General features: G+C 37.5%; 1 protein-coding gene across 2 annotated transcripts in view; it reads right to left on the reverse strand.

Annotated features, from left to right (window-relative positions):
* Window positions 1-15,655, reverse strand: part of FOXK2 (forkhead box K2) — a 70,140-nt gene continuing 54,485 nt past the window's right edge. For both annotated transcript variants that reach the window (XM_035342733.1, XM_035342735.1), the window contains 8 exons: window positions 13,626-13,820; window positions 10,726-10,873; window positions 10,126-10,272; window positions 7,095-7,288; window positions 6,105-6,280; window positions 4,750-5,046; window positions 4,298-4,507; window positions 1-2,245 (listed from right to left, as the gene is read on the reverse strand). In XM_035342733.1, coding sequence (XP_035198624.1) covers window positions 2,049-2,245; window positions 4,298-4,507; window positions 4,750-5,046; window positions 6,105-6,280; window positions 7,095-7,288; window positions 10,126-10,272; window positions 10,726-10,873; window positions 13,626-13,820 — 1,564 coding nt within the window. In that variant the 3' untranslated portion in view covers window positions 1-2,048. The remainder of the gene's footprint in view (window positions 2,246-4,297; window positions 4,508-4,749; window positions 5,047-6,104; window positions 6,281-7,094; window positions 7,289-10,125; window positions 10,273-10,725; window positions 10,874-13,625; window positions 13,821-15,655) is intronic.

Below are 15,655 nucleotides of genomic sequence, written 5' to 3' on the forward strand. Positions count from 1 at the left end.
TTTGCTGAATAAAATTTAATTTTATTTAAAAAATCTTATACACTATTATTCACCTAGCCCTAGTTGTGAACAGATTCTCACTTCTGAAAATAAACCACATTCTAGTCAATTCATTCAACACCAAATTAAATTACTAGTACTGGATTTTTTTTCTTAAAAAAAGTATGTTAAAACTTTACTTTTTTATTTTTTAAAACCTCTAAAGAAAATCTTGCAGTTTTACAGAAACATTTCTTTTTTTCAGGTTATGCTTTTTTTAAATGCCTGTTATAAATTCAGCTTGTGTAGAGTGTTTTTTTTTCATAGATTTTTAATATGTATTATCTGCAGAGACATTGTAACAGTTCCATCTTGTGGATGAACACAAAACTTGTACAGATTTCTCATATTTGGTCTTTAGGTAAATAGTTCCCAAAAGCTGCCTAAATAAACCACTCCAAACTGTTCAGTCCATCAAGAAAATACATTTTTTTTTCCTTTTGTAGTGGAAAAGGAAATATAAATAATGCATCATTATTACAGAAAGTGACAAAAATGAGATTGAAATTAAGCCAACTACCTAGCTTTCACTCACCTTACTGCATGAAGAAATAAGACATACGTGAATTGAAGACTGAACAGCAGCCTTACACTAAATTTAATTTTGAAATGTAAAGTGGAATCTATTACCACAATTAAAAGTGAGAAATTTCCAATACATTTTAAAATGTTCAACTGCAGAACACACACTTAAAAATTTGTTTTTATTATAATAATACGGTAGCCACTGTTAGAAAACCACAACAGCTACTCTTAATGGAGACCCCAAAAGGTCAGTGTATGACATCGAAAGTGTTACGGAGAAACTGGTCGGATTAATTTCTACTGATGGGTGCTTAAGCTTAAAAATATCGAATATACCTCTGACAAGATAATTTTACTTTCTTTTTAAAAGGACTCGTGATAAAGAATTTTATCTTTTCTAAATGAAGAACAGTCTGTTATCTTAAACATACACAATATTAAGCGAGACTCTTGTTTTACTTTAGACTGGAAAAATATGCCAGGGACAGTCAAAGTCAACACAAAGTAACAAACAGCAAAAGGTAGCAGAAAGAGAAACAGATAAGTGCAGCTCTGGTCAAATTCATAGCAGTTCTTTAACGTCAGTTAACGGCTCATTTACATTGTAATTTCTAATCAGTTACATGCAAGCCCGAAGAAGCATTTGATCACTACACATGGTAATAAAATTTGATTAAATTTATCAGGCAACTGCTAAAATATGAAAATTTGCAGATGTAATAAAGTAGCTTTATCTGAACTTTAACAGGACAGACAAAAGTAAATCATTCCATTGGTTAAAAAAACCCTACATTCAGTTTTTTACCAAACAAAATTTCACATGAAAAGTATTGTGTGATTCCAAAGTTTCCGGAGTAGAAATGGAGTGATTTGAAATGTCAAAGACCCCATTATTTTGCAAAGAAATGAAAATACACCTCAAAAATTTCTAATTCCACATGTGAACAACAAAATACTGCATATCTACCAACAACTGCATCGGGTAGGTCATTATGAAAGGCTAGCTGCCAAGATGTAGGAAATGGCTCCTTGCCTCTGTTCCCTTTAAGGAATATACAATCGTTTGAAACCAGTTCACACTAAGCGCTTATCATGCTGCCGTTACACTGAGATACTCAGTCCTTAAAATAATCTGATAAAGATTTTTTAAAGCTGCAGCCCTCCCCAACACTGTATTTCTCAGTGTACACAGTTCAGTAGGGGGCAGGGAGGAGCGGGGGTCACAGCCTCTGGAACAAGATGTTTTGCAGTTTGACTTTAAATTACCAAGTTTTAAGGCCACCTGTGTTGTTTGTTTTTTGTTTTTGTTTTTGTTTTTTCAGTGCTGAAAGTTGAAGTCTGATCACAGGGCCCCTTTCCCCACTGCGTGAGAACATGTTCCAACATTTTAGGTGTTATATTTAAGTGTCTCCTTTTGGCACCATGGAGTTTATTTAAAAAAAAAAAAAAAAGAAAAGAAAAAAAAAGAAAACTCCTCTAAGTTTCTAGTTCTGGCTGCCTTTATCGCTCACTGCCACAGACGGGGTGTCCACGTTAACTGCTATGACTATGCTCTCTCCATCTTCTGTTTTGATACGTTTGAGTTCCTGCTGTTCCGACTGGTCTCCGTTCTGGCGCTTTGTTGGAAGAGATGCCGATGCGGACGCATGGGTTGCTAACATATGCAAAGGACTTGCAGCAGCTGCAAAAAGATAATAGGAATTTCAGCACCCTAATCCTTGCCAAAACAGACGATACTGAAAGCAAATTTGCATTTTCATCAAAAAGACGAGTTCCTTTCTTTGTACTATGGTGGGTATCAGCAAGCTCAGCTGAGATTCAGGTCCTGTCATTTAACCTTTGTACAAATCTGGAAGACATCACTCTAAATCACTCAGCAACCATACAAGTACGGACCAAGGTGGGAGAAAGGGAAAGTATCTCAATTCTGTTAAAGTGGAGCTAAAGACAAAGATTAAATGATTTAAAGCCAATATACACAGTAATTTGTGACAGATCTGGGAAGGGAATTCAAGATCCCCTTTGAGGAGATCCGGCCATGTTTATGGATCATCGCAGAATGTTTGGCAAGGAAGGAGAGCAGCACCACGCCACACTCATCTCTAGCCATGAGTTATCAAACAAAAGCTACGCACTTCACACCACCAGGAGATGCAGACAACTCAAGCATCAATTCTTTTTTGACAGCTAGGCACTTACCCAGTGTTAGACCACTGCCTTTTTCCTTATAAGAAAGGCTGGGAAATGACCTGATTAGCTTCAAGAGCACAACTGAACTACACCGACAGAGATGTGCATAGCTCAAACGTGCTACCCCAGATCTTAATCTTTGCAATCTTTGTCATTACGTGGACAAAACAGTACACCAGTCACCATTAACGGGCGAGTGCAGTCCCCTCGATCTTCTGAGACGTCCAAAGGTTCTTTCCCTCTACTTGATAGGAGTCTCACTATCATCTCTGACTTTATTAAACCAACTATTCAAATGTCAGTTTCATTTAAATTTCAAATACAAAATGCTAACAACATATTAATTCATTCATTGCATTTCAAGAAAAGGTATCTAAACATTATCAATCCACCTGCTTTTTACACACAAGCTCCCTTTCCTAAGCACCACAGCTTTGCAGGAGCTTAAATGTGAAATGTACGAGGAATTTCTATTTGCTGAAGTTGTTAGATTTGTTCTTAGTAAACTATCCTAGAGAATACCTGGAATATCACGAGGGCAAGTAAGCAAACTGTTTTGTATTTAGTATGCATTTGTAGAACAAATACTTCAGAAAATATTCCATGTGACCCTCAGCTCAATTCTGACCAAAAAAGGTGCATATCAGGTCTGGCAGTAACTGCTTTTGCTTTACTTACACTGAAATGAAGTGGAGGCAGACAGAACACTGCCCTATAAATATTGAACTTTAGTAGGAGAACCAACGTCAGAGATGGAAAAGTAAAAAGGAAACAGAACAAATAATTCACTCCATTATTATGATTTTAGAGTAGACATACATGTGTAAATAGTTTTAGGCCACCTTATATCAATTTCCATAAGCATACTTTATGACAAAAAAGCTACTGCAGCATCAGATAACATCTCAAAGCGAAACTGTTGAAACAATCTCTATGCACCTGCAGATCAAACAAAACTGAATACATCTGTTTAAGTTACGATAAATCCTGAACAATTAAAGTTGCAATGAAAGTACTGCTACCCAGTTAGACCGCTGAATCTGAGAGGGGAAAGAGGGTATGCAGACAGAAGAAGAATCTCAAAATCTTAGAGAATTCTCCTTCATTTCAGTGCCTTGCTCTTGTACAGGTTCAATAAAAACAGAAGAAAAAGATAACCGCTCAAAAAGCCAGTCTGTCCTGCCTTCTTGCTGGTTGGTTCTTGACAAATCATCTGGGGAGCAGTTACCATTTTAATGGCATTGTCTTACAGGAACTTCTTTTAAAACTTGTTTATATCCCGGGCTTAATGATGAGAGGTTGGTCACCACTAAATACATCACTGCAATGACTACAAAGAGAAGAAACAACTCTTCAAGTAATCATCATTGAAGAGAAATGCTGGTTCTTAGCAAGAGGGAGAGAACAAACTCACAAAAGGCCATAATCAAAATTTTCTGTACAACTTAGTTTTTGGTACAAATACAAATTACACGAGAACATTTCAAAAATTCAGCAGCGACCACTTTTACAAAGCAACAGAACATCTTGACACAATACCTACCAGCGTTGCCCTGTCCTTGGATCGCAGTGGTGATAGGTACTATGTGCGTTCCGTTCTGCGTTACAGTTTTTATTGGTAGCTGGTGTTGACCTAGAGGTGCCTGTTGCACTATGGTAACTGTCTGTAAGGGTGTGGTCTGAGATGTCTGAATGATACGACTAGCAGCTCCTATTGTAGCATGACTAATAGCAGGTATAGGCTCCACTTTAACTGAAAAACAGATGATAAAACATTGATAAAGACAAGAAAGCATTAAAAATTCATTTACTTTTACTACAGTGAAATAGTTTTACTTCACTACTCTGAAGATGTATACTATTTAATTACTAGCTCCAAGATGCACGAGAAGTTACGATGCATTTCAGGTACTGCACTTCAATCTGGCAGTAAATTTCAAATAATAATCCTCTGTATAAAGCCCTCCCATAGCAACTAACCGCCCAGGTTCTCACCTTTTACTTCCTTGTGGTCTCCATTCTCTTGAGGTTCTACCTTGGGCTGGGTTACCATCGCAGCTTGCGTGACTACTGCCTGTCCAGCTACAGTGTAAGTGTTTGCTGGTGCTAATCCAGTCACGTTTGTGACAGACACAGCTGGTATCTGGTGAACAACATGAACTGTCTGAACTACAGGCTGCTGGGATGTTGATGTTGTCACAGGAGTTGCAACAGTGTAGGTGACGGGTTTAATAGTTTGTGGTAGCTGCCGTTGTACAGTAATTAAAACTGGTTGGCTAGATAGAGGTGATCCTATCAAGAAAGAGACAAAAATTAGGCTGCTAATTTTAATTATTTCATTTAAGCCAGTCATTCTTTTAACTTAATGCTAAAGCCTCCTAACATTAACAACCTTCTTCATTAATGCCTGAGTGATCCAGAAGATAAAAACGGACAATGAAGATCATGCCACACAGCTATTCAGTGCTGGGTTAGCTCGGTACAAGCTGTAATTATTTGGGCAAAAGCCCCCTTGCCATGCCCCTGAAAATGCAACTGTACTGCCAAACTATGCTTAATATTCATTTGGTAAAACTACCTTCTGTAGATGGGAACTAACGTGTGCTTCATGTACTGTGTGGAGGACCTCTGCAGTGGCAGAACTAACAGCTTCCTAGGCTGGGGATGCACGGTCTCTGCTAAGGACTGGTTGCCTTTGTCACAGAATGGTCACTGCTACTTTTGTAGGTGCATCACCAACAAAACGGATGGCAAAAGTGTATCATCTAAACAAATACATCTGTGTTCCATCACACCTTCCCCTCGCTTTTTTGGTTTTTGTTCTTTTGTTTTTTGTTTTGTTTTTTTTTTAAAAAAAAGGAAAATTCTTATCATGCATATTTGTTCTCTCTCTTTAGCCTTGCAACTCTTTCAATCCCCAGCACTGAAAGACTGAAATGACCACAGATGTATACAAGACATTTGCTTATTTCTGTAACCCCCAGTTAATTTATTTATTTTTCTAAACCAGAAAGAATATGTTGTTTCTAAAGGAAGTGACAACTATTGCAAGACAGTACAGTCCTGTACAGGACAGAAGCACAATCCCTGCTTAGTAATAAAGCCATTAGGAGTTCTGATACACACAGATAATGCAGCCTGTACTGTCTGCAAAAAGGTATTTCCCTGCTGTGTTTACATGCTTTACAGTGATTGCTCTAAATGTGAAGGGCTTAAATACTTACTGATTTTTGGTGTACATGTGAAATCTTGGTAGTGTGTGCATATATATATATATACACACACATTTATACTATATATTAGCCCTCTCCCATCTCCAACCCCCAAATGCTTATTTCAGGATTCCTCACCTGGGGCACTCTGTGCAAATCGTGCTTCTTGTATTACCGCTAGTTTTGGCTGGATAGCACTAGGCTCAGGTTCCATTGGGACTGGAGATCCTTCCCGGGACAGACTCTCGGGGGTCTGGACTCCACTGGAGTGCGCAGACAACACTCCAGAGTGATTAGGAGAGGCTGGGGCACTTCTGCATTTAAAAATGAAAGCAGCAGCTGATGTGTTTTAACTTCTGAACTGTGACAGACAGTGACCTTCCTCTACAGAGACTGTAACACACACTGCCCACAGGAGGGCACCTCTGCCTTCTGGCAAGTATAGTTACAACTCAAAGCAGTTTTGATGATCTTTTAAAAAGCTTTTGTTAAATAAGAACAGAATTTAAAAGAAAACTTCAGATATAGTTAATGGAACAGAAGTGGCTGGATGCCTTCTTTATGTGACTCTCTACACAATCTGTGAAACATGAACATTTCTTCTGGTGGAGAAGGATGGTGAGCAAATCTGTCTAAAGGGCAAGCCAAAAAAATGCACCAGCAGAAAGACCATAACTTCACAAAGGGAATAAGTAAAACCCATCACAAATTCTGCTTGAACATTATCAAACTAGATGCATACTTGTCACTTCTAAGTTCAACAAAATGGTAGCTGGTTTCTGATAATTTTATTTGCCGACTGATTTAAAGTGCAGTAGGTAGCAGTTAGAAATTAAAATTATAATTCTGTTAAAAAAAAACAACAACAACAACACAACTCAAAGGTACAGCAAGGCTTGCTTACATTAACAATCTGACAGTTAGTTATGCAAATTGAGTCAGTTCTTTAACACTAAAAACAATCAATAAAGTGTTTTGGCAGCCTCCTTGTAAAATACAGAATTCAAATAATGAGTCTGGATGAAATTAAATTACTAAACTTGTGACTGTATCCAAAACTATCAAGTCTGTATAAGCCTGAAGATTAAACAACAGCCATAGTCTTTTTGTTCATCTGTTTTTCCTTACCTAGAAGAGAGTGGTCCCAGAGGGGTTCTAAAGCAAGGTACTCCCCTAGGCCGCCTTTTCCTAAAAGCCTGCTCTATTAATTTGCTTTCAGAGGCAGGGTCTATCCTCCAGAATGAGCCTTTGCCTGGTTCTTCCTGGGAACGTGGTACTTTGATGAAATAACGATTCAGAGAGAGATTGTGACGTATTGAATTCTATGGAACATAAAAAAATATGTAGAATTCATATAACTTTTTCAAGTCAGAATGTGGCCTACTGCAGCAGTTTGTACTACAGGAGACTCGGGGTTCAGCTCTTTCATTCCTTAATTCAACAGGAGTCAGAACACTGCCAAGGCAGTGCCATAAACCTGGAAGGACTCTTGCATTTTTTAAATCTTTGCCAACAATTAAAAACCAGTATGTTAACGTGAAACACGGTGATTGCAACAAACTGTTAGAACACTACAAATACTTGAGCATAATGCAGTGTAAAAAAATCAAGAATTAGCAGTCCTCATAAACCACCCTTCCCCAGGTGTCAAGGAAAATATCAGGTTGTACTACGAGGGCCAGCAAAATACAGAATATGCTGATTCTGAACTTACACGATTCCCCTCTGTTACTGTTCCACAATACAGAAAGAGAAGGTTAAATTACACAAGATCGAAATACAGCTAGATTGTTGGGAGTTCACCCACAGTCCAGTCTGTCTCACCAGAGGAGCCAAGGATTTGGTTTGTCTAGAAAAACAACAAATGGCAGTGGGTCCTAAAACAGCTCTTCAGTAAGATCTCTGCCACTCCGCTCTAGTTTGCACATTACTTTGTCCTTGCTTTGCTGTAACACACACAACCCTGATCAAAAAGATGCAGAAAACTGCTAATGCTCTGAAGTATCTATATATGCTCGGCGTTGTGCACGTGCTTTTTTAAATTTAAATACATAAACCCCAAATCTTTCAAAACATTATCACTGAAGCAGAAGAAAGTAAGTGTAAGAATACATACTGACATACTTGTAGGAGAACAGGGGAAAATGGAGAAGAGGCTTTACACTAAAAAAAGCTCCTCAAAATCCTTCTTAGACTTATGTATTCGTGACCCTGAAGGCAAATTTGGAGAACTTAAAGAAATGATAACCATGTATGGTTTCTTAAATGCAAACTGATGAAACCAGAAATGGTTTTTGTTGCCAAAAACTGAAACACAACTAGAAAGATGCCAAGAACACGTCTATAAATTGTATTTATTTCTCCGTATGCTAGAATAAAAGAGTAGATCCAGAAGTACCTGCTAAAATACAAAGAGTCCTCTAGTCAGAATGAGAGTTTTATATACTAAAGGATATAAATACCTCAACACTACTTATTAAGGTGTAGGATTTGGACATTATGTACATCTATGTACTCTCTGGTTTGAATAATATGCATGTATGGCCTCAAATATTATTTAAAACATCAATCAGATAAATCACCTTAACTATAATCTGATACTTGAAGGCTAAAAGCTAGCAGAGCCACTGATACATGAGGTACACCTGTTATTGTTACAGCAGTGTTTGATATGACTAGTGACTTAACAGCATCTATTTTTCAGCTTTTTGCTTTATTTATTGATTTAGAAACAGGTGCTAATTATTTATTCCAGAACATATGTCTGCTGTGTCTATTATCCTGGCTTTGTGAAGCGTTCTACATCTAAATGCATACGCTGTTCTAAGACAGAATTCTTTAACTGCGTTGCAATGTATGCGTGGTTACATGATGCTTACATAAGGAAGCATTATACACACAGATATTCAACATATTTCAGAATAGGAAGCAAAAAGCAGACCTACATTTCATAAACAGAATCCTACTGCTAAAACAGATCTGTTAGTATGACTGCAGCCAGAATTCTGCATTGTGTAAGAAAGGGAAAAAAATCTTCTAGGTACTTCCTAGCCAGAACAAGAGTTAAGTCCTTCACTAGACAAACCATTAAGCAAAAAGTTTGTAGAAGTGACATTCCCCATTAACCTTGGAATTCTCGTTAAGAATGATTCAACTTTCACATAGGCTCTATGACAAATAAGTATGTGATTAATATTTAAAATCTATTCCTCTACGAGAGTTCATGTCCTCTTTAGTCTTCTATTGTAGAGCAAGCAGAGTATTAATGCTTCCTCACTTTCTCCCTCCCCCAGTCTCTCCAAATTTTATTTCCCTGAAATAACTCCAGAGCATGCCTCTGTTGCAGATCATGACAGTACTAAGAGCGACACTGTGAAACTGATACTTGGTGATCGACAGGGCAGTCTGAACGTTACACAGGCAAACTGGCCAGTCCTGCTAATTGTGCTCTTCTGTCCTTCACTGAAACTAAAAACAGCAGCAAAGGCACTGAACCTTTAAACGATCTGGAAAGACTATGCCAGACTGATTCATACTCGGTTAGTCATCCTGGCAAATGCTGGGGCTGGTCTCTTTAAAAAGGAAAAGAAAGCAGAAATTAATTCGACAGAACGGAAGGGTTTGGGCTAACTCAGTACAGAACCACTCAAGTCCACAAGTGGGCTACTGTGGAAATACAAGGAACACACTGAAAGATAACAACAGGTAACACATGCTTGCTCCTTCACTGTGCTGCATGGTCAAGATCCCCCTTTGCAAATAAACCTGAACTTGTCACATTTAATATCTTAATTTTATCCTGAGATAACAATACATATGCAGTAAGTTATGAAGCATAACCACATTCCTGGATAGCGTACATACACCTAAATCCACAGTGCTAACTGTCTTGCTCCCAGAAGTATGTATGTATTGCTCCCACAGGTTTAGAGAATACCATAACACGAATGAAGTGATATTTCAAATATCAAATAACGTGTATTCCCTACTTTGCTGGAGATGTTACAATCAGAAAAAAAAAGAGAGAATTTCAATGAACACTCATTTAACAAATCCTATTTACGAAGGGCTGCTAGGCTCACCAATCGACTTATGACCAAGTACAGCTGCCAGCACTTCTCGAAACAACAACAAAAAATGTTCTAGAAATCAAGTTTACCTGCCAGCCCTTGTCTGCTGTCCTGTAGTATGGATAATTTTTAGTTATGTGCGTATAAATTCCATTTAGTGTAAGCTGCTTATCAGGTGCCATTGTAATTGCTTGTACTATTAACTGTGCATAGGAGTAAGGTGGTTTAGAGTCGTCCTACAGAAGAAAAAGAAAATCTGGCTCAATAAAATTTAAAAGTATACACATCCTTTTATAAATTAAAACGTACAGAACACAATTAACTTGATTTAAGGTAATTTTGGACAACTGAAATCTTCAAGCAGAAAAACTACAACAGTTGTGCTCTTCTATTTAGTAGATCTTAAGATAACACTAAAAATGCGGAGAAACAAACATTAAAGAATTTTCAAATGCCTATAAACGGATATGTAAATGTATACACATACAGCCCCTCTCCAAAGGTGAGAGGGAAGGGAGGTGTCAAAATAAATGTCATGTCTAATCACAAAACCCCAAAAATTAAAAGTTAGAAAAGAAAGAAGTTGAATTGTGACTTAGTGCATACACTCGGGTAACAAAATTAGTATTTCAAAAGTACTGCATTCAGTTAAGACTTAATTTATGGTTTTGATTTCAAACAATGCTTACCTTTGGGCTATCTCCACCCGATGCTTCCTTGTCATTTTCTGACTGTGAATTGTCAGCCATTAAATGTAGGTCAGATGGTATTACACGACTCATTTTGTACCCTGAAGAGCCTGCACCACGAGGGCTAGATGGGCAGGAATTTGCAGCACTGTAGAGCATAAAAAGAAGATCCTACTATTTTGTTATACAGTATATCACCACATTATATTTAATCAAAAAGCTCTTATTGCAGAAAAGGCCACTAGCAGCACTTCCAGAGCACAGTTAAAGGCCTGTCAGTGTTTCCAATATAAACCCCCATTTTCCAAGCCTTTCTAACTCATCCATGAGAATTAAAATCACTGCAGGAAGAAACCTGTCAGATGAAGCTCAAGGCTTTGTTCCTCAAAGGAAGGAGGATTAACTGATTTATTAGGTTGCACTTTATTCGTGTAAGATTTGCCAACAGAAAAGTCCATTTAAAAATGAGCGGTTGCTTATGTATTAAGCCCCTCATTTGAAACAAGAAACACATCTTGCCTGAAATTTCTGCCATATGTTTGTATTTAGTCTGCTCAACAAAGATCCTCTCCTGTGCAGTATTTTTGCACAGTTGAGAAAATATAGCAAGCAGTGAGGCAAAAAATGATTCTCATTGAAATCTAAAACATTATTTTAACTGTTTGCAGGTGCGTTCATATACATACACAAACATAGATGTGTATAAAAATTCTAAACTCTATAAATAGGATGCTTCAGCACTGACTTAATCTGATTTCACTCAGTATTAGGTCACCAGAGCAAATACACCGTTACAAAGTAAAACTACCAATTGAAGGAAAGAAGCAGATCTGGATACCTCACATTTTGCCATCCGTCACAGAAAAACAAAGCTAAAATTGTGTTGATTCCACTGAACATTTTCCTAATGGCTGTTCTCCTGCCTCACAGGAACTAGAGCTGCACAAAAATGGTTTTCCTTCTACAACTTCCATTTGGCCAACAAGAAAGAGGCACTCAGTGTGCAATGTCTGTGCCCTTCCCTGAAAAAACACTGTCAGCTTGCTACAAGGGCACATACTTGGCAGAGATTTGTATTGCAACTGATTTCTGCAGAGTCCACAGCAATTCTAAAACGTAACTAAGAATTAGAATGGCGAAGGCTGCTGTGTCCCCAGAACCAGCCTATCCCCAATGACAATTTTTTACCTAACTTGAATCTATGGTTTCAAACAAAGAAAAAATAAAGCTAGAAAACAGCATTTGGATTTACACAATAACGCTTTATAAATTGACATCTGCCAAGTTTTGTTTATGTCTGACCTCTAAGGTTTCTTGCTATCTCCCTCTGTACGTACAGAAACATGGCAGGCACTGCAGACTGGGCAATATATTTTTTAAAAGTATTATTGGACTTGAGTTTCTCATCACTGGAAATTCAGCACTAATAATTTGCCCCCAGTGATATGCTATACAAAGGAGACTGGGTTTTTGATGTGTTGTATGGAAGAATCCTTGATTAGAGCCAAAATATGCAACTATTTTATTTTTTAAATATAGGTCACTGCTGTTCTGTGTTTTTACGTATCAACTGACAACATCCTTCTCCTGAGCTCACTTTAGCATATATTGACAAAGCGACACATATGGTATAATCAAAGCAAGTTTACAGGTCTTCTATAAAACAGGATGATTTGAAGAGAAACTGTCATGCTTTGCTCTCAGAATAGACTCAAAACTGTCATCTTTTTTTTTTTGTTTGTAATAAACTGTACTCAACAGGTGCATGAAAGCCCCAAAGAGAATTACAAAATTCATCGTGAGGCAAAGACTGTGGTGATATACGTGATATTATCTGAAATATTTATGAGCTGCTCTGTCATTTCTTGGGCAAAATATGTTTTCCCTGAATTTTAATAAGAACGCAAACCTGTTATACAGTCAAGTCTAGATCCCTTTTCTCTCTGCTTCCACTATTTATATAGATCACATTAAACACTACAACATTTCAATGTTGTATTGAGATCGCAAGCACAAAATAAGTCAGTTTCGTCGCAAGCACGAAAGAAGTCAATTATCCTTACATTCATATTTCATTAATAGGATCTACATTTTTAAAGATCAGTCATTAACAGCCCTTCACTCAAATGAAGATACAGGAAGTTAAAGAACCTTCAAAAGCACGTGTGGTTTTGAAAAATAACTCTAAGTGAAATTTTTGCTCCTAAACCTTCTGTGAATTTTCAAAGTTCTATTTAAACTGATGTTACCAATTTGCGAGCACAGCTAGCTTATGTTTAATTGAATTTCATCCCAAATAACAAATCAAACAATGGCTACAATTATCAAATTAAGCAGGACAAGCAAGTAAAAAACCCAAGTTAACCTCCCTTGCAGAAGACCTCCCTGCACTGAACTCTTACGTTACACTTCATTTTAAGTAAATCCTCTGTTTACTTCCAGTAATGACCTATCAAAACTAAATCAGCTTTTAGAGTAAGAAATCAGTCTATTCTCCACACTCTAATGATAACCAAAAAATACTTTTTCTGTTGGTAAACTTTACGGGGGACAGTGAATATCAGGATGTTTAAAATGGTATAATTGAGACTTATCTCAAGTCTTCCCATAAGCACTGAAGAGCAAAAAGCAATCTAAATCATCTGGAATACAAATAAAACATATGCTCCTTTGTTGCAAGAATCCCGAGCAAACTTGTACACACTGATCAAATGACATTTTGATACCAAAGGCTGCTCATGCAACTGTTTTCACAGGTAGCAGAGTGGTATTTTTCTCCAAGGCAGGTTATGCTGAGCTTAACTTTTACCGCAAAAGCAGAATACTTAAAATGAAATAGAAAATTGCTTTAATTTTGTAATCACATATTGCCCTATATTCATTCTGCGGGGTTTAAATACCTGATGGTTCCTGTGGGAGAAGGGAGAGGGCTGATCAGGTGAGCCATGTTGTCTGGAATGTTTATCGTTAAGGGAGAGATCTGGGGTTGCACAGGCTTCACTGGGGACTCCGGGGCCTCCTGTTTTTCTCTCTTTTCATTGGACAGAGCTGTGAAAGTTATCTTTATGTTTGTGCTGGGAAACCTGAAAGTACAGCTGAAAAATGAAAAACAAATATGTAAGCCAGTTGTTTACAGAGAGTAAGGTTTTTCTGCATAACTTGCACCTATCACCATATTTAAAAGTTAGGCTATTCACATAATTAGTTGTATCCACCTTCATTTTACCGATCATAAAGATCGATGTGACCAGAAAAAGATCCCCACGTAAATAACTTAAGAATTTGCAAAGAAAAATAAGCAAATACAATTATCTATAACAAGGGTAGTTTGTTTGTAATTGCTGAACTTCCTGAGGTTCATCCTGATCTTGCAGCTATCCCTAAAAGAAGTGCCATTTTGAAGACAAAAGGCTATTATTTTGTGATGTCAAAGAATGGCTGCTGCAAACCAACAAGGATGTCCATGATAATCAAAATTAATCAGGAGCATAAACATATGCAAATCTGAGGCCTAACCAGCTTCATAGACTGCTCTAACTAAAAGCTCTGATTTTCTCTTAAACACGTTAAACTAAACTCCTAGCAGTCCTAATTCTGATCACTTTCAGGGTGCACAGCTGCTGCAGTGCCACTATTCAACTATTAAGGTGATTTTAAAAGTACAACTCAATATACTTTCAAATATCATGTATTACCAAGTATTGCACCCCCAAATTCAAAGACTGATTCTAATCGGAAAGTGACTGAAATTAACTATGTGGGGTTTTTTGTTTGTTTTTACAGGTGGGAAATAAAATGCAATTAAGGCACCTTTGAACATTTTCCTTTTTTCATCCCTCTGTGTAAGCATTTAGCAGTTAACCCAATTAAAGTGAACAGGCTATTTATAACTTCTGAGTAAATAAACAGGTTGGGCAAACAAGAAACTTAATTTTCTCTCAACAAAAGCATTTACAGAAACGCAGTTCAAATAACTTTACTATCTCCTTTCTTAATTAAGCTGCTAGCCTCCACTCAGCACTAAATCCCACGACTGTATTTACACACCTCTTCCACAGGAGGAAGAGGACTTTCCAGTCACACATTACCTAGAAACAAACCTTAGAAAATGTTCTTAAAGTGATTTTGTGTAGGCCTGGTTTTATAAAGGAGGGAAGCTATGATACTGGAACAGGCCTAAGAAATGTAGCAACGAATGCAAGATACAGACTGCAAACAAAAGCCATCATTTCCCTGAAAAAATACACTGACCATGAAAATGATGCAAGAACTGGAAGGAACATTAAGCTGAAGAGTAGTCTTAAAAACATGAATTCTCACGTGCTTTGGTTTCTGTTTCTTAAAGGATGTTTAGAAAACAAAGAAAACATTTGATTTTTACTACATTTCTTGTAACACAAACGTGTTGCAATGATTCTTTTTTCCCCACAATTCACACCTGAGCATGAGGAAAAAGAGAAAGGAGCAACGACAACCTTCCTCTTCCCTCTTACTTCTCAGTATGGGCTACGTCCAAATTTAACAGGTGACCTATTTCTGAAACATGCTCAACGTACTAAATTAGGAACAGAATCCACACCAAAAAAAGATAGATGCATTTCACTGGGAAAGTCGTGGACCAATTTGTGTCGGTTTTTATTTTTTATTTAGTATCCTCAGGAGCAGCTCACTACCGTACTTTTTCCAGTAGAAGTATTTTCTGCCTGCACTGTTTCAGCAATCATTGAAAGCAGTCTCAGCTGTTTGGCTACTAAAAGTGTTTTCCAAACATTTCAGTTCATCAGCAATAATGACACCACCACTCCCCGAGTTTATGCCAGAGGAGGGTAGCCAAAGGGGACTTTTTTGCTAAAGACCTAATCAGGAAGATTAAATAAAAATCGCTGTGGGAAACTCGACAGCAGTACTTCTTTGACAGAGACAGGCTCAA

This window comes from Oxyura jamaicensis, chromosome 18, assembly GCF_011077185.1.
Source record: "Oxyura jamaicensis isolate SHBP4307 breed ruddy duck chromosome 18, BPBGC_Ojam_1.0, whole genome shotgun sequence".
Classification (NCBI taxonomy): domain Eukaryota; kingdom Metazoa; phylum Chordata; class Aves; order Anseriformes; family Anatidae; genus Oxyura; species Oxyura jamaicensis.